Raw genomic sequence first — 19362 nt, 5'->3', positions numbered from 1 at the left:
CTCTACGTGACATATGGTGGCAGTGGTGGGATGGCGTACCGCAAATCAGTGAATTCCAACAAGAGAGGTAAAGGAATGCGTACAGGATTGCGTTCTCAGCAACAGCATCAACTGTCAGAAAAGGTACCTGAAGTTGAACCGGGGTGGAATACCATGGAATTGTCTGTTGAAGAAGAGGTCAAGTATGAGAAACTAGGAGCCCGACCGCGGGGCCAAAGACAACCAGAACTGGGTGAGCTGCTGACTGAAGGAGCAGTTGGGGGACCAGAACCACACCCAACCATGGTAACCCTTTTTCAGCAACTTTTCACCTGCCTTGAGAGGAGGGACGAAGACCTCAAGCAGGAGTTACGTGGCCTATGCCAATCTATCCTCACAGCTCCCCACCAGGCGGAACTTGTCAGTGAGAGCCCAAGATTGGGTCTTCCAACACCAGGACGACAAAGGCTCGATGCAGCAGGAGACCAGTCCAGCAGTGTTAACGTCCATCTTCCAGCATTCCTGCATTCCTGTCTCCTGATGTACTGGCCTGTCTCCTGGTAGCACCACCATGCTCTGGACACTACGCTGACAAGACACAGCAAACCTTCTTGCCACAGCTCGCATTGATGTGCCATCCTGGATGAGCTGCACTACCTGAGCCACTTGTGTGGGTTGTAGATTCCGTCTCATACTACCACTAGAGTGAAAGCATCGCCAGCATTCAAAAGTGACCAAAACATCAGAACTGAGAAGTGGTCTGTGGTCCCCACCTGCAGAACCACTCCTTTATTGGGGGTGTCTTGCCAATTGCCTATAATTTCCACCTGTTGTCTATTCCATTTGCACAACAGCATGTGAAATTTATTGTCAATCAGTGTTGCTTGCTAAGTGGACAGTTTGATTTCACAGAAGTGTGATTGACTTGGAGTTACAATGTGTTGTTTAAGTGTTCCCTTTTTTGGTTACTACATGATTCCATATGTGGTATTTCATAGTTTTGATGTCTTCACTATTATTCTGCAATGTAGAAAATAGTAAAAATAAAGAAAAACCCTTGAATGAGTAGGTGTGTCCAAGCTTTTGACTGGTACTGTATTTGTCATTGAGGTGATTTTCCTGAGCATTGAGTGAAAACAACACACCCTATCGTCAATACTATACATTTATCCCATGTGCACTGTATGTTATCATACAAGTGCAATAGAGACATGACTGTGACCAAAACTAGTATTTAGGTTGATATGAGTTTGTAAAAGGTTGTAGCCAATGCATACAGTAGCCAAGCCTATACAGGTGTGAATGCAAGTGGCTTGGTATTGAGTGATAGGGACCATTCATATTTGGCCATGAGTTCCATCTAGTATTTTCTCAAAGCCTTAATGTGAGCTTCATGTCAGTCTACAGTATTCACTCTTTGTATGGTACTGTAGGCATAGGTTCATTTTTGGTACTGTTGCCCTCACCATAGATATCCATTTTTAAGAGATAATATAACAAAAAATATATAACTTAATTTCCTTTCAAACGACTGAAATTTAATTTCAGACTATTGTGATCATATATTACAATAGTCAGCAGGTAGCCTAGTGGTTAGAGCTTTGGGCTGCTGGATCGAACCCCTGAGCTGACAAGGTAAAAATCTGTCACCCTGAACAAGGCAGTGAACCCACTGTTCCCTGTTAGGCCATCATTGTAAATAATAATTAGTTCTTAACTGACTTGCCTAGTTAAATAAAGGTTAAATAAAATAAAAACATGTTGAATATTTTTGTTCTTTCCAGTTTGTAAAATGTAAAGTAGTTAAGATATGTAAAATAGTTAAGGTAAGTATTAAGGTTAGGTAAATAGGGATTAGGGTTTATGGTAGGGACGTCCCGAGGATTCCCGGATAGTAGTGACCGTCACTAACCCGTCAATGATTTAATTAAGAGGAACTTGATAAGCAATTGAGAGGATGTAACATACCCTAAAATAGTTGCTCTTCGGGCTACTGCTGCACTCCATACTTCTTATTTAGGATAATATAAAACATAGCATATAATGTCTTACAAATACATACAATTATTAACTGAAGGTTTTTTACCAAAGCACGGAAGCAACAAATCGCTTAAATTTAGGGATGATACCTGTGGCGGATATTTCCGTGTTCGTGTGATAATAAGCGTCCATCTCAGAATAAGACCTTGGCCTAGCAAACAATTTCATCAATGTTGAAACTCTTAGGATTCCCTGCTGGTAACTTCTGGATGTCCGACAAAATTTCACTAACTGGAGATGATGCCATGACATAGAGGCTTTGTAAGGTATTGGTAATTTCGTTGGAGAGGCCTTTAGTCTTTGCAATTTCAACTCAATTTTACTTCAGTGCACAAATCTGTTGCTGTCATAGTTGGCATGAGATGCCCTCATTTCCCGGCAACAACGCATTGTGATTGGCCTATTTGCCAAACCTGTTTCTCCTTTAAAATGTTTGAATTGAACTCAACCAAATTGCACAGCATCCTTTATTCCTAACTACAAAGACAAAGCCACTGAATATATGTGCCAAAGTAGAAATGATAGCTCTTCCTGTAAAGTTATTTCAGATAGGAGCCAGATTTAATCTACAATGTTCAGCCAATGAGTAAGTGATCCATAGCACTCCCAGAGCAATGATCTGTTCCATCTGCACATTTCTGCAACAATGCCCTGAGATCCTCTAGTTGCAACAATTTGATGAATCTGAATCAATTATGTAATTGTGTTTTTCAATTATAGTATGTTTTTTGGGGGGGGAGCTTCTCATGATGTAAGCACTGTACCAATACATTTCCTATATGCAATAATACAAATTTGACAAGAACACAGAAGAGAGGCTGCTTATAATGGTGGTGTAGAAAGGGAGATGGGCTTTTCCCATATGACCAGAGCGGAGAGCAGAATGTTGACCGAGTGGCTGGGAGAAACAATGTGGGGAGAGTGGTTACCTGTCACTTTTTGTGTAGAATTATTTTCCATTTGAACCATTCAGTTTCTTATTTTCCCAACTGTACTGAACAGTTGAATTTAAGAACAGGATATACATGTTAGTGCTAAGAGACCTACTATTAAGGGTTACCATGGAGCTAACCTCTGACTTGATGTCCTGAGAAATCATAGCCAGCGTAGACACCGGAAGCACAAGGGACTTTGCTGCAGGCCAATTATGTTAATTAACTACACTGAATGGGACAGGGAAGAAAACTAGTGAGAATAAAATAATTTGGTCCATAGGGAAATCTAAAATACGTTAGCGTGGACAATGAAGATAAACGAGTCAGTTTATATTTTATTCACATATGTTACATTTTGCAATAAATGTCTAAGTCACACTTTCTGATCCAACTCAGAAAGTATGAATCAGCACCTACAGTAATGTACTGTGTTTTCTGATTTTCATTCATACAGGTGAACACACAAAAAGCTTTCAATTAGCATGTACACTCACTCATTGGATTTTCTGTTGCAGTCATGTACAAAGTGGGGACTGCAAAAAGAAAGGGAAGGGAAACAGTACACATAAGCAGCATGCGCGTTTTTTCCCCCTTAAAATGTACCTCCTTTGAGCACGATGTGGACCAGCAATTCACCAAATCTTTTCACCAGAATTAATTACCCAGGGATTTTTCACGAAACAAGGCAATATTACTCTTTCAGGCACAACTTCAGATTTATCGACTCTTCCAGTTGGAGACATGGTAATTGAAACTAAGCATTTCAGACACCAAACTCAAAAACTGTGATTAAAACAATCTCATGACCATGGTATATTATGGGTATTGAAGTCCGATGTCTTATGTTGGAATGCATCCATGACCCAAGGAAATATCTTAATTTAAACTTGGAGAAATTTAGGCATAGGGGAATGTCTTCCTTATACAGTGCCTTCGGAAAGTATTCAGACCCCTTGACTTGTTCCACAATTTGTTAAGTTACAGCCTTATTCTAAAATGGATAAAAATAAATAAAAAAAATCCTCAGCAATCTACACACAATAACCCATATTGACAAAGCAAAAACTGGTTTAAAAATGTTTGCAAATGTATTAAAAACAAAAAAAACAGAAATACCTTATTTACTTACATAAGTATTCAGACCCTTTGCTATGTGACTTGAAATTGAGCTCAGGTGCATCCTGTTTCCATTTTCATCCTTGATGTTGCTATTACTTGATTGGAGTCCATCTGTGGTAAATTCAATTGATTGGACTTCATTTGGAAAGGCACACACATGTCTAGACAAGGTCCCACAGTTGACAGTACATGTCAGAGCAAAAACCAAGCCATGAGGTCAAAGGAATTGTCTGTAGAGCTCCGAGACAGGATTGTGTCGAGGCACAGATTTGGGGAAGGGTACCAAAACATTTCTGCAGGTCCCCAAGAACACAGTGGCATCCATCATTCTTAAATGGAAGTTTGGAACCACCAAGACTTCCTAGAGCTGGCCGCCTAGCCAAACTGAAGGCTCGACAGCCCGCTTGGAGTTTGTCAAAACGCACCTAAAGACTCAGACCATGAGAAACAAGATTCTCTGGTCTGATGAAACCAAGATTGAACTCTTTGGCATGAATGCCAAGCATCACGTCTGGAGAAAACCTGGCACCATCACGGTGAAGCATAGTGGTGGCAGCATCATCCTGTGGGGAGGTTTATCAGGGACTGGGAGACTAGTCAGGATCGAGGCAAAGATGAACAGAGCAAAGAACAGAGATCCTTGAAAACAAGCTCCAGATAGCGCAAGACCTGGGGCAAAGGTTCACATTCAAACAGGACAACGACTAAGCACACATGTCCTTGAGTGGCCCAGCCAGAGCCCGGACTTGAAACCGATCGAACATCTCTGGAGAGACCTGAAAAAAGCTGTGCAGCAACACTTCCCATCCAACCTGACAGAGCTGGAAAGGATCTGCAGAGAAGAATGGGAGAAACTCCACAAATACAGGTGAGCCAAGCTTGTAGCATCATACCCAAGAAGACTCGATGCTGTAATGGCTGCCAAAGGTGCTTCAACAAAGTACTGAGTAAAGGGTCTGAATACTTATGTAAATGTGATATCAGTTTGTTAGTTGTTTAAAAAAAACTATTTTTGCTTTATCATTATGGGGTAGTGTGTGTAAATTGGGGTCAAAAAACAATTTCAGAATAAGCCCGAACAGAAAATGTGGAAAAAGTCAAGGGGTCTGAATACTTTCCGAAGGCACGGTAAATATAGCTACTTTAATTATAACCTTTGGCAACCAAAAGCAAATAAACAGATTGGTTATTTGACAGTATAAAAAAATATATTGTACCACAAGTGTGGATTAGGTGAATGACATCCATGTGTTATGTTAAGGTTAACACTATTACACCTCTCAAAACCAACTAAATGACATCTTATGGAGTTTCAAAGATAACAATTTGAAGAGACCGAAAGCCATCTTCAACTAGTTCCTTTAGTTAATCAAAGATAGGGTTTTGCATTATGCGCCCATATACATCTTCCAATACATTTACTATAACTTCACAGAGCAACTCAAAGGAAATGTGAAAGGCCAAACCAAGTATTGCCCATGTACTCACAAAAGAAATATTCAACTGTACTATCTAAAACTGCAAAAGTCTTCATCAGCATAAAAAGATGAAACTACAACCATTCCCTTACAGAATGCCATATCAGTAGTATAACTTATGCATTGAGTCCCCAAATTCAAATATTTTAACTCTAGCAAAATCCCAATGCACTTGAAATGATTCTCAGCAATGGAAGTTTTGGAAAAAGAACATGCCAATTACAGTAGACAGATACTCCACACCAGTCTTATGTGTACTCTACTGTGGCCGGACTGGTGAGTGGTCATTGAGTTTCCTCAGGGACCTGGCCGGAGCCTAAGTAAAGGCAGGACTGCAAAGACCAATAGCGATGGTGACCATGTTTGCCAGTCATCTACCATAAACGTAAAGCATTTATTTCTTTAGAAAATAAAAAATCTTTACAAAAAGTAAAATTACTTATTTGAACAATGAGCACCAGCATTTATTTAAATATTTAAAATGTTGTATTCTAAACTACAGCAACAAAAAAAATATACCTGAGGATGAATTGCAACTACACTGTAAAAAAGAAGAGCCTGTGCTTGACGGCAATAAACTCTGAGTGGACTTGTCACCTACCATAATGTCCCAACAAACACACCGAGAACACAATTTGCAATAACATCGCTATACTTATCAAGAGCTTTAAACCCATGCCAGCAGTACAAAGTCTGAAAAATGAGCGATATGCACCAACCCATACATTGTGACAATATGCTTATCATTAACATTACCAAGGGCAAATTTGTCTATATGTATATCTCTCGAGCTCATACTGTTAGCCAATCAGTGTACAAATACTCACCCAACTGAGCCCCCCCCAAAAAATATTTCTGTCTTCTAAACCACTTCAGAACCAATCTGTTACTGGGCAAAGTTGTGCTTTCTCCCAGTTAAAATCCACACAGTAAATCACTTAAATAAAAAAAACACACACGGTTAGTCTTTAGGCATGATTGTACACAAAACTTCACATAAACCAAGGCTGTGGCAGTAATACCCTCACTGCATGTTTGTTTATATCACATGATAAGATTCCCATATGTTTTACAGAGGCAGACACATAAACCAAAGAGATTCTTTCCCATCAGGGTGTGGGTTCAGGTGACCTTACAGTCCGTTGTAGTGAGGCCCCCAGCGCTTGTTGATGTGATCGAAGGTGTGCGAGACCCACTGTTGCTCCAGCACTCTATACCTCTCCACACATAGAAACAGGGGCTTTCCACGGCTGTAAAAAAAACAGAATAGAAAATGTGATTTCAAACAATGTTTTCAGCATAGTCCCCCCCCACATCAACCATTCTAGTGAGAACCTGACAAGATGATTGTGTGAGATGAAACTGAAGTGTAATGCAAAGGGTATATGGCGTGTATTTGTACCGTAGATCGCGGTCCTCCTCTCCATGGGCATCCAGGTAAACGGAGCCCCACAGGCAGAAGCGGTGTCCTCGGATGATGATGATGACCGAGGCGTTGATCAATAGGAAGATGCCTGTGGCGGCGCCACAGTGTTGAGAGTGCTAAAGACAGACACACACAACCTATTCACCAAAACACATTGTCCTCTGCACCCAGCAGCGCCACCCAAACATGCAAGTTCTTATTTTGTACAAGAGAGTAACACTATCCATCAATGACCTAAAAAAATGAAGCCACTCGCTGAATAAGAAATATATCAGATATAGTCTAATATGGCCTTTGAAAAGCAGGGCCACTCACCCAAACGCATTCGCAGATCCCGTGCTGCTTGCAGCACAGCCCTTTGAGGCAGACGAAGGTGCCACAGACGAGGCAAAGCGCCGGGTCCTTTGGAACTTTTTTGCAGGCAGTGCAGGCCTTCTTGTGGTAGTACTGGAAGATGGTGTTGTAGTTGTCTGGTAAGTGGAGGAGGTGAGGGGAGGCCCACTGCAGATCCTGGACAAGCAAAGTCTGGATGGAGGGAAATTAACCACGGCAAGTCACAACATTATTCCAATTACGAACCCCAACTTTGTGCCCTAGGCAATCTTTTGTAACAGCTCGGACCACATTGTGCAGACTTTATAGACAATGGGAGCTGGGGGGGGGCTTTATCTGGCTCACGATTGTGCTGTGTCCACGGTAGGCCTAAACTTCAGCAGCCCATAACTTACGAAAGCCAATCCAATCGCTCGAGAGCTGAATCCGAAGTCCCTTTCATTTAACCATGTGCTCGTCCACTCGCTCTCTAACCTACTGTCAATAGACTCTTCTAGTAAGCGGACTCATCGGCCCGGCTCAGCAGCCTTAAGACATCGAAGAAAATACCACAGCACTTTGTTTCCTGCTCCTCTAAGCATCAGCCCAAGAAACACTGAGGTTACTGTACATTCATTTCAGTTTGGGCATTGAGTCTCTCCACTTGCTACTAAAAAGGATTTAGAAATATAGGAAATAAAAGCTGGCCTGTTTTAAGCCTTCTACCGAATAAATCCTTAAAAGTTCCTATATGCCACATTTTGTGTATGCCCTTCAGCTCCACAGGGTGCGACAATAAACAATGTCCACAGTTGAAAGGTATGCGGGAATCATCCGGAATGGCCGTGTGAAGCGATGGGAGATTTCATTGTGTGATGTATGGCAGAAAAGGACAGTGCTGATTGACACAGGTAGTGTGTGAAAAACCATCACTCCCAGAGGTGAAGAGGGGTTATATTCAGTGCCACAGCTAACGCATGGTGTCACTAGTACCAAAAGAACAAGGGAAAAGAATGACGCCACCATTGGTGTTTTGGAGACGCTATACTGGAGAACGATTGGTGGAGAGAAGTGCTCAGCCTCAAACCTACCATTGATTTCTCAGCCTGAGTGTCGGCGAGCCCTGTGACCTCAGAGCACCATTGAGACATCAGGTCGAAAGCACTGACCGTCCAGTCCAGACATGAGGCACTGTACATGGGGTTAGATGGTTGAGGGGCTGGGTCAAGGAGCCCTAAACAGCCAGCCAGGCCTGAGAACTCTTCTTCCTCCTGAAACAGAACAAATGGTCAGTATGAGTTAAAGCCGTGAGGTTGGAGCAGCTATGGAACAGAGACGCAGGCAGGCAGAGAGGTGGGGAGGTGCGCAACAGTAGCAGTAACCATACCGGGCAGCCTGACAGGTTGTCCCCATAAAGATGGTGCTGCAGGAGACAGGAGAGGCGGAGGTAAGGCAGGCAGAACTGCTGGAGGCTGTACTCTATGGACTGTGGGGACCACACACTGGAGCTCAGCTGGGAAAGGAAGCACAGGAGTAATGCCTCATCAATAACCTCTCAACAGATAATGGGGTGATATAGATCTCCTTCAGAGAGAGCACAGATGGTGTTAAATGGTCAATTTATCATGTAAAAAAATAAAGACAACTGAGGGTGGGGTGGGGGGGCTGGCTAGCCAAGTACTGGGAGCTTGGCAGCTTTGAAATGGTTTAATATATTTTTACGGAACTTGATATGGCTTACCATGGATGGCTCGTCAGTGTTCACGTCATACACAGTCTTCACCTTGGACAGCTCAGTGATGACATGGCTGAGAAGAGCTTCATAGGACTTCTCGGCATTGAAAGCATTCTGTGGGAGATGGTCCAAAGGCAGTGGAGAGGTGACACATTGAGAGTACATAATACTTTTTGTAGTACAACAGCAGTATGACACAATTAGGCTCTCAGGAGTCTCACGCCACTGGACCAGCTTCATATGATATTCAAGCAGTCCATTGTCAAGTGTGCTGCAGTGTCTCCAACCCCCGTACCTCCCTTTAAAATGTGCACTGTATAAAATAACTAACGCAGAATAATAAATAATAATTTTTATGCAATAAAAGAAATAGGCACCAAGAAATGACTGAGTGTTCTGATCAAATTCAACTGATTGAAATAATGATCTGATAGCGTTTATCAAGCTCACGGTGGGGGGGGGGAATAGAAAACAGCAGCCAGTCTTATCTAGCCTGGTGTTCTCTGTCAAAGATTTATAGCGGGAGGAATTGAATGTCTTTGGATTTCCTTCCTCTGGGCTCGGGATCTCGGTTGAGACCGTCTTTTTATCTACAGCAATTTAAATACAATGACATCACTCCAAATGTGGCCTGTGTTAACAATGAGGATTTCCAAGCCGTCTTAATGACAGCTTGTGAGAGAGTGCTACACTGTTCGTGACAAAGTGGGGTAAGATATTCAGCTGCGCCACAATAGATCGAAAACACCCTGAAGGGGAGGCATTTTGCTGTTGGCCCATTTACATTCCAACCAGCCACTCGCTAATACAGATTTAATAGACTGAAGATGAATAGCCAATTAATGCCAACCAGCTCCGGTAATCACTCTCTCCTTGTTAACGATGATCGATATATCTACAGCCCAAACTGCTTAACAGAACTCGTGGCCAGGTCTTAATCTTAATTTGCATCACACCTTCATTTGCCACAGATGTAAACAGGTCCCAGGGATAACAAGTAGAAAGTATAGATATGTTGTGAAGCCAGTGCATCCTAAGGCCCTTGGGTAGAGTACAAAGCAGCAGTACGGCGATGAGGGTGATATCTCCATTACCTTCTTGAGAGTTCCAGACGTGCTCCAGGCCTGCCTCTCCTCGGGGCTGAACTTGGCCGAGAGAGCAGCCAGGGCCTGGGTGTACTGCAGGTTGTACAGCATCCTCACCAGACAGATGAAGTGTTCTACAGGGACAGAGAGAGAGAGGCGATGCACAGACCCAGGTTAGGTGCACTAATGTCAGAGGAACAAATATATCGTGTCGCACATACGTTTTCCTGGTCATGACACTCGGCCGACCGTCTCATTGTTTTGAGAATCATAACAGATTTATAATTAAGTTGTTGCCATTCTCATTGGAATAACTACTGTTATGGATGACAGACTGCTTAGCATAAAAAACAGGAGTATGATGGCAACACCTATTGTTTTGGGAGAATATGCAAATACTGCCCTTCATTGGCATTTTGACAATTATGGATGTGAATAGATCATCCTAGCATTCAGCCAAAATAGGAAATCACAATAGCCAAGATGTGTTATCTACACAGACCACTTACTGAGTGGAACAACACATCGATTTAGAAATATTTTCTCTTCCCAATTACTACTTAGAACAGCTTGTTAAATAGAAAGCAGTTTCATTTATGAGCAACCGGAATAAAATAAATTACTTAAGAGGCCTAGAATGCTCTGTAAGCTGGGAAATCAGGGTGCCTACAAGAGATTGACACCATTTTTATTGGGCTAGAAGACAAGTCAATAGGTTGCATTTGGTCTCCAGAGGAATGGCTCTCATCTCCAGTGTTTATAAAGGCTCATCAAATAGAGACTGGTAATTAGCAGGAGGCAGCTGGCACCCAGGCCGCCAGGTGGAAATAGGCGTTGGATTTGAAGTGACAAGAAATACAATGAGCGCCATTATTTGCCCTCCTCAGGAGAGTGGTGCTGGTGACAGGTCCATTGTGTTGCGTCAGCACATTGAAAAGACAACCCCTTTACATCCATGAAGGACACACAGGCTGTTAGGACCTCCCCACCCCTCCCACCTATCCACTCTAAACACGACAAAAACCCAGGCACGTCCTGATCGCCATGCAACGACTTTAATAAAATGCTTAATTCACACCCATCTCTCATTGTGATGTATTACAATCAATTCACCATTCCACAATGAGGACCGTCATGCTTATTTTGGCTTAATCAATGTGGAATTGAAAAACTATACAAAGACCATCTAAAAGCTAATAAGACATTGAGTGCCCTTTTCCCCGGCAGACTCTTTAGGGCAATGTAAGGAAGTGTTACAGTCGATATGGAGGAGTGATCTTATAGCTGTGAAATGGCTTTCGTTTGAGAGAAAAAACCTGTCACAGACATATCCCCTCACAGAACCAATGGCTCTTTATAACTTGTATATTGGTTTAACAGAGTTGATTATCTCGCCCCTGTTCTGATGCTAGGAGAGATCTTCAGGCGTCAAACCACCTCAGTGTCCATGGGTTCAGTCAGTTCAGTAATCACTGAAATTATCAGCTTTGTGTGGCATGGCACCCAGTAAGTAGGCCTATGATTGCTGCAACCTGGCCTCCAACGTGGTGGCCCTCCCCAGGCGCACGGTGCCGAGCCTGGAGGAGCTCAAACAGGAAGCGCTCAGCTGGAGATGAAGGGCATGTGAAGCGGGCGGCCTCCATAAAGCGATCCATGTCATTCTGCTCCTCACAGCCAAATACAAAAAAAAAAAGAGGGAACAGATAAGACCCCTCCCTACATTCAGTCATGATTCGGACTGGTAACGGTTTGCCGTTCTGACCCAGCCACTGAAAAACATCCCTCTGTAGCCTCATTAACCCACCATCCCCTCCCGGTCCCTTTGGACTGATCGGGAAAACACAGTCAGGATAGTAAGAACAGTGACAGCACCTTTGCGTAGCGGCTGTGGCATGGTCAACACAAAGATGATCAGCAGGGATGGGCAGTCTCTGAACAGCATGGGGACTTCTGGTCTCTCGTCATCCAGGCAGCTGTAGGGAACAACACATGGAACCTTTTACCAATACAAGCTCAGGGTAAGGATTTTTAAAGACGTGTTGAAAAACATACAGCACGCTCATTAAGAGTAAAGTATGTAGTTTAACAAGAAACTGTGGGTACCCGTAAAAGGTTTTATTAGGGGGTGGAAATGGGCCGGAACAGCCACCGGAAGACCGTTCCAGGAACGCACGTTCAATTTGAATACGATCGTGGCCTGGGTGAATCCTGTGTCCGGTCTGGAGCGTGAAGTCACAAGCTCTGCTGGTTGGCTACTGTGTAGCAGCCTACCGGTGCCAAAAGCCCTGGTCTGCCCTAGAAAGACTACGTAAACAAACCCCCCATAAAATGGACTGCCGTTGTGGGCTCTAAAATGTGTTTGTTATGATCAAGTTCGATCTCCCAAGGTGAATTATTTTTATTCATGAAATGAAAAAAATATATATTGTTTTTCCTTAGAGAGAATTCCTCGATACTTGTATTGCACTGCAGAACAGGTGGAAAAGTCCTAATTTATAACATTGAATGGTAGAACACAAATCAAATGTTTGTGTAAAGGTTTAACCGAATTTCCCAAAATCAATCCTGGCCATTTTACAACCCCTGACCATTCCCAATAACTTGGCATTGGTAGGGGAATGTTAGGAAAACCATTAAATGGAGTGAGGTTATGTACACACTATACATATCCTATTGCTTTTTATCTTGTCAGGGCCAAGAGCAAAGTCCTCCCTTGAATATATACGCTGCACTTGAAAACGTTGCTTAAAAAAACAATGACAACACACACTTTCTAATTGCCCTCCACTTTAATGCAGTGGGGGAAAGCAAAGCATATTTCCTTTATATCCCGTGACTCACTGCTATAATGCAGCTGGAGCCACATACTGAAGATTGTTGTTTGCCGTCTCCATTTTAAAAAATGGTTTGTTTTCTTCTGGCTGCCCACAGAGAGAGCCTCTAATCTCCACTCTACCTTAAGGAGACGTCCAGGGATTTCGACTGAAAAGGGGCCACACTTACACAATAATGCATTCCATTTTATTCTAGCGTACAACAGAAAAACTGACGCAGCAATGTGCTTTTAATTCCCTCTCATGCAAAAGACTAAACTACAGTATGCAGCACTCGCAGCTAAATTGCAGTCAAATCCAGATGACCAATACATACAATGAGCAATGCAGGTCTTTTGAAAACAAAAAAAAAGTGAAACGCATCCACAAAAATGGACATATGTGAAAGGATATGAAAAAAGTGAATGTCTAGGTCACTGTCTGGAAGGCATGAGCGTCGTCATTCCCTTGTCCCGTTTAAATAGAGCTACACGGTTGCATGAGGGTGTCAGTGACATAGCTGCCTTCCGAATCCCTAACAAGGTATTTTTAACACAAAATTGCTCCACCGAGATGCCTGCATGGCTCGAAGCATTTAAATAGTAACAGGTGTAAAAGCCGTCTCGGGAGGGAGAGAGGTCGTTAGCTTATCTAATAGTGCGAAGTGTTATACGAGTGGGATGCTGATCGCTCTCAAGGCTGTAAACCTCGGAAGGCAAACTGACGCCCGAGAGCACACCTGATGCTACACAAACAAGCAGTGTGGAGAGACCGAGCGTGTGAAGGAGACTGCCTTGTTAAATGTCTCGGTTTCTACGATGCTGTGAAAGATGACGCTGGGCGGGGGAGGGCTGAGATGTGTGGGGCAGTTGTTTCTCGGTGCAGCGTCTGAAGGGGTCGTTTCGCTCTCTGTGGAGCACCCGGTAATTTGCCAGATGCAGCAATTATTGGCATCTATGGCAACCACACATGGGTTCCTTCTCCGTTTTTAAATCCTCTTTGCCTGGAGGAAAAGCTGTCAGGGCACGCAGGATGTGGTGGTGTTGAGCATGAGGGGAAAGTGGCACTGATTATAGGCTGTGCTAGGGTGCTGTGAGGATAAACTGGGATCAGGAGAGGGCTATAGAGATGTCAGGTGAGGTGGAGCTGCAGGATTCGGGGGGAGAGAGGTTCAGTGTGTTTGGCTGATGCAGGGTGTGTGGCGGAGTTTGTGATAAGACAGCCATATGTGTAGTGGGATTGCAGGACGAGGAGAGGCCAAAGTAGATGAAAAGGTCTGTGTGGTGTAGCGTCAGGATAGCCGTCACTCACTTGTCTCTGCTCAGGGCCACCTGGGTCAACCTGGTCCAGGGGTTGTAAGCAGAATCAATGCTGTACAGACGCATGTGCATGGCAAGCACGTGGAACAGCTGATCTGAAAGACAGAGGAGAAATTTTAAAAATGGTCAGCGAGATAGATCAGAACACTGGCACAGAAATGAGACAGCTACTGTAAAACTGTCCACCTGCATGTCAGTAGGCCAGCGCCCACGATCAATGAATCAAATGCCAAATACAGTTGATTTGATTGCACTGAGCGTAATGGTTTGGCTGGGAGACAGCAGGCCAGATGGATAGACGGCACTACTCTGCTCCCAGCTATCCTCTGGTCAGGAGTCACACCTGTTCACTGTGTACCATGAAGAGTGTCACACCTTTCTTTTTAAATTTAATTAGGCACGTCAGTTAAGAACAATTTCTTATTTACAATGACGGCCTAGGAACAGTGTATAGGAACAACTGCCTTGTTCAGGGGCAGAACGACAGATTTTTACCTCATCAGCTCGGGGATTCGATCTTGCAACCAACGCTCTAACCACTAGGCTACCTGCTGCACCAAGGTGCACGCACGCACACACAAACAAAAATGTTATCACCTCCTGGAACAGTGTCCTCTTATGTAATTTGCTCAAAAACAATTTAACCTACTTCTTATAGTGGCCTCACACAACAGCCCACTAGGTTAGTGTTCATTAGGGCCATAGTTAAAAGTGTATTGGAAATATGAAAATTTTACCCGAAAGGGATATAGCATATTTTTGTATGTACCAATTGCACCATGGTTCGTTGGACAAAGTCTATGGGAAAATTGAGATTTTGGATTAATACTGAAAATAAGGTATGCACAGGCTTAGGAGATCTTATACGTTTTGTTCTAGAAGATATGTGAATTTTGAAGCACATAAAGGTTTTGTTAACTGACTGATACTGTATCTCATAGAACAAAATGTATAAGATCTCCTAAGCTCATGTTCTATTCTTTCCACATAGGAATGGCTGAACGAAACAGAGGTAACTCATGTCTGTTTTTTCAGATTACAAGCAGGCGAACGCTTTATACCACCTGCTCTCGTGTAGGCTACTTTTTTTTACATGCAACCTTGTCAACAAACCTGTAGCTCAATATTTGACTTTGACCCCAGAGAGTTATGACAGCTGTAATGCAGCAACACATTGAATTCCACTGCTGCAATATGGACTTTCAGGTGTGTTTGTCAACATGGCTGTCAAACTAGCGCAACACCGCCCTCTACAGTCGAAACACAACAGCAGCAGGATACAAACCAGAAGCTGAGGGAGGTGAGTGACTCCGATTCAGTCCCTCCGCCTGTCAGATGGGGTTCAAGTCTCTCCACTAGAGGACAACATGTGAGGAGGGACACTGTGTCGGAAGGAACGCTAGCCAATGCCCTTCAAGGTGGCAGGGAACCGGGCTTCAAATTGCAGCTCACATGGCTTCCACCTCTTCCATCTGCATGCTTCCCCCTCAGCATGCTGCTCTTCTCTACTCCCCCCCACCCCACACACAGCCACACAGTCTGACAACATCAATAGAGATGCCTTCAGATATTGATCTGGCCTTGCCTTCTATCAAAGCTCATGCTATTTGCCATGATCTTTACCCCGCCAAGCCACTAATCTAGATTAGTCATGCCTGTGTGACCTATGGTGGGCCTAGATTACTTTTACCCCCCCCCCCCAGTGTACAAACACTTTTGAAATGTGCCCATAGGAATTGATCATCTCATTGTGATACGGTGGGTGTCGGCCTAACAGTATTGTATTGGATGTTCAAGGCCGTCTTCTCTGTGCAGGCTACATCAGTAGACTGGCCTAATTCAAAACCTTCTCTCTGGCTGATAAACCAGATGCAAGCTATTTGAGGTGTGGACTCTCCAGTTGATTTAACGCAAGGGATTTCCTGCTCCCCTCCCCAGCCCATGACATCCTCATGAGCCTAACAATATACAGTGGCAAGAAAAAGTATGTGAACTCTTTGGAAATACCTGGATTTCTGCATAAATTGGTCATCAAATTTGATCTTCGTCTAGGTCACAACAATAGACAGTCTGCTTAAACTTACAAACAATTATACGTGTTCATGTCTTTATTGAACACACAGTGTAAACATTCACAGTGCAGGGTGGGAAAAATATGTGAACCCTTGGATTTAATAACTGGCTGACCCTCCTTTGGCAGCAATAACCTCAACCAAACGTTTTCTGTAGTTGTGGATGAGACCTGCACAACGGTCAGGAAGAATTTTGGACCATTCCTCTTCACCAAACTATTTCAGCAATATTCTTGTTATGTCTGGTGTGAACTGCTTGAGGTCATGCCACAGCATCTCAATTGGGTTGAGGTCAGGACTCTGACTGGGCCACTCCAGAAGGCGTATTCGTCTGTTGAAGCCACTCTGTTGGTGATTTACTTCTGCATTTTGGGTCGTTGTCATGTTGCATCACCAAACCGCTGTTGAGCTTCAATTGGCGGACAGATAGCATAACACTCTCCTGCAAAATGTCTTGATAAAGTTGGGAATTCATTTTCTGTCGATGATAGCAAGTTGTCCAGGCCCCGAGGCAGCAAACCAGTCACATAACATGATGCTTCCTTCACCATACTTACAGTTGGGATGAGGTTGATGTTGTGCCTTTTTTTCTCCACACATAGTGTTGTGTGTTCCTTCCAAACAACTCAACTGTAGTTTCATCTGTCCACAGAATATTTTGCCAGTAGCGCTGTGGAACATCCAGGTGCTCGATTGCAAAATTCAGATGTGCAGCAATGTTTTGTTGGGGACAGCAGTGACTTCTTCCTTGGTGTCCTCCCATGAACACCATACTTGTTTAGTGTTTTACGTATCGTAGACTCGTCAACAGAGACGTTAGCATGTTCCAGAGATTTCTGTAAGTCTTCAGCTGACACTCTAGGATTCTGCTTAACCTCATTGAGCATTCTGCGCTGTGCTCTTGCAGTCATCTTTGCAGGACGGCCACTCCTAGGGAGAGTAGCAATAGTGCTGAACTTTCTCCATTTATAGACAATTTGTCTTACCGTGGACTAATGAACATCAAGGCTTTTAGAGATACATTTGTAACCCTTTCCAGCTATATGCAAGTCAACTATTCTTAATCGTAGGTCTTCTGAGATCTCTTTCGTTTGAGGCATGGTTCACATCAGGTAATGCTTCTTGTGAATAACAAACTGAAATTTTGTGAGTGTTTTTTAATAGGGCAAGGCAGCTCTAACCAACATCTCCAATCTCTTCTCATTTATTGGACTCCGGGTTAGCTGACTCCCAATTAGCTTTTGGAGAAGTCATTAGCCTAGGGCTTCACATACTTTTTCCATCCTACACTGTGAATGTTTAAAAGATGTATTTAATATAGACAAGAAAATACAATAATGTGTGTTATTAGTTTAAGCACACTGTGTTTATTGTTGTGACCTAGATGAAGATCAGATTCAATTTGATGACCAATTTATGCAGAAATCCGAGTAATTCCAAAGGCTTCACACACTTTTTTCTTGCCACTGTAAGTGCCTTGTGGGATATGGCTTAGGAACTCACTTGGGTTATAGTTGTTATCGCATGTCCCACGTTCCCCTCCATATCCCATTCCCTACGAAGACAAATCACTAATGTATTGCTACTTGCCCGCCAGCGCAGCTACGCAACTTAATGTAGCTCAGAAAATGTCAGTCCTCTAGCGTGAAATGTATTTTGCCCCAATCAAGGATGACAGGCCTCTCACTAGTGCAGCGAGCGGCTAAAATGCATCACCACTAAACAGACTAATTAAAACAGAGTGGGGAAATGGGATGCCCTCATCCACAGGCTCAGTTCTGACTAGGAGAAAGTAATGTTTAACATATATTTTTTTTTAAAAGGTGCAATTCAAATGACAAAGTACAATAAAGGAGAAACACCTTGGGGGATCTAAAAACGACTCGCCAATCCAAAAAGCAAACCTTACACGGTCTGCACGTCTTCCCATTGGATACCATTCTCTGAGGCTTTGTCTTTGACATTGTCACAGTGGGGCCCAGTCACAGCTCAGGACAACATCACTCAGTCTTCATTCCCAGTCCCCCCCAGAGCAGGCCGTCCTTGCCACACAATCAACTACAACAGCACTTGATCCATGTCCAGAAAACACAACGGCAACAGCTCACCTGGGATACCAAGCTCGCCTTCCCTGCTAATCGACAATCTTTACAAACGGTCCAACGGTTACATCAATCCAATCTCAACTCTGACACTTCATTACACAAAAGGTCGATGAGACATGGCGTCCCCGCCACCCACGAGTCACCGTATTCGTCAGCCTAAATACCAATGAACCTCATCATCAAATAACAAAGTAAACAGACAAATACTTAATGCTCTTTAAAAAAAATATTATTCATTTTTAAATGCGATGATATGAAACATGGGTCGACGGGCATACTTCAGATGTACACAATAGCGACGTGGTCGAGCAGGGAACAACACACTTTGTATAGCAGAGTATATGGATGGACGAGGGTTCACTCATGTTAATCTAGTGGGAAGCAAGACCAGAAGAATGGTGTGGTGTACTCACTGAGACAGGAGCGCTTGGCTGCACCACTGGCTCCTCCAGAACACAGGTTACCTCCACGGTGCACCAGCTCCAGCTCCAGGTTTGTCCTGAGGAAACACAACCATTACTAAGCATACTGGTTGGACTTAGAGGGACAAGAGGAAGATTAACGCATTTTCACAGCCATTGTTAGCTCAGGGAGTCTGACTGAGTTTCCCCCCCCCATTCAGAAACAGGACAACAACAAAAAAGTGGATTATTAACATTCCTTCTTGTCATCTACCGGATATGGCAGTAGCCACTCGAGCATATCGATTAATCAATTGACCGATTTTAGCGGCTGATATTAGCCTTTCACAAATATTTGTATCGGTTTTTTATCCCACAGATAAAGCGCCGACATTAGAAACATATAATAAACAAGTCTGCTAATTTTATGACATAAAAAAATGTAATGTTGCCTGAAGAGGGAACATCATTCAGCCGTAGGCTTGGTCAAATAAACAAGAAACACACTTCACCAAGCAAGCAGCCTTGTCCTCATCACATTCT

General features: G+C 43.4%; 1 protein-coding gene across 2 annotated transcripts in view; it reads right to left on the bottom strand.

Moving 5' to 3' along the window:
- Positions 1-3269: 3269 nt before the first annotated feature.
- LOC135547209 (E3 ubiquitin-protein ligase ubr3-like) overlaps positions 3270-19362 on the bottom strand; it is a 41556-nt gene continuing 25463 nt past the window's right edge. For both annotated transcript variants that reach the window (XM_064975986.1, XM_064975987.1), the window contains exons 30-39: positions 18832-18917; positions 14234-14336; positions 11982-12082; positions 10119-10243; positions 9031-9138; positions 8677-8802; positions 8381-8560; positions 7293-7502; positions 6954-7093; positions 3270-6801 (exon numbers count right to left, since the gene is read on the bottom strand). In XM_064975986.1, coding sequence (XP_064832058.1) covers positions 6684-6801; positions 6954-7093; positions 7293-7502; positions 8381-8560; positions 8677-8802; positions 9031-9138; positions 10119-10243; positions 11982-12082; positions 14234-14336; positions 18832-18917 — 1297 coding nt within the window. In that variant the 3' untranslated portion in view covers positions 3270-6683. The remainder of the gene's footprint in view (positions 6802-6953; positions 7094-7292; positions 7503-8380; positions 8561-8676; positions 8803-9030; positions 9139-10118; positions 10244-11981; positions 12083-14233; positions 14337-18831; positions 18918-19362) is intronic.

This window comes from Oncorhynchus masou, chromosome 10 (genome assembly GCF_036934945.1).
Source record: "Oncorhynchus masou masou isolate Uvic2021 chromosome 10, UVic_Omas_1.1, whole genome shotgun sequence".
NCBI classification, from domain to species: domain Eukaryota; kingdom Metazoa; phylum Chordata; class Actinopteri; order Salmoniformes; family Salmonidae; genus Oncorhynchus; species Oncorhynchus masou.
Note: the sequence above shows the minus strand (reverse complement) of the source record. Positions and strands in the feature narration are given on the sequence as shown.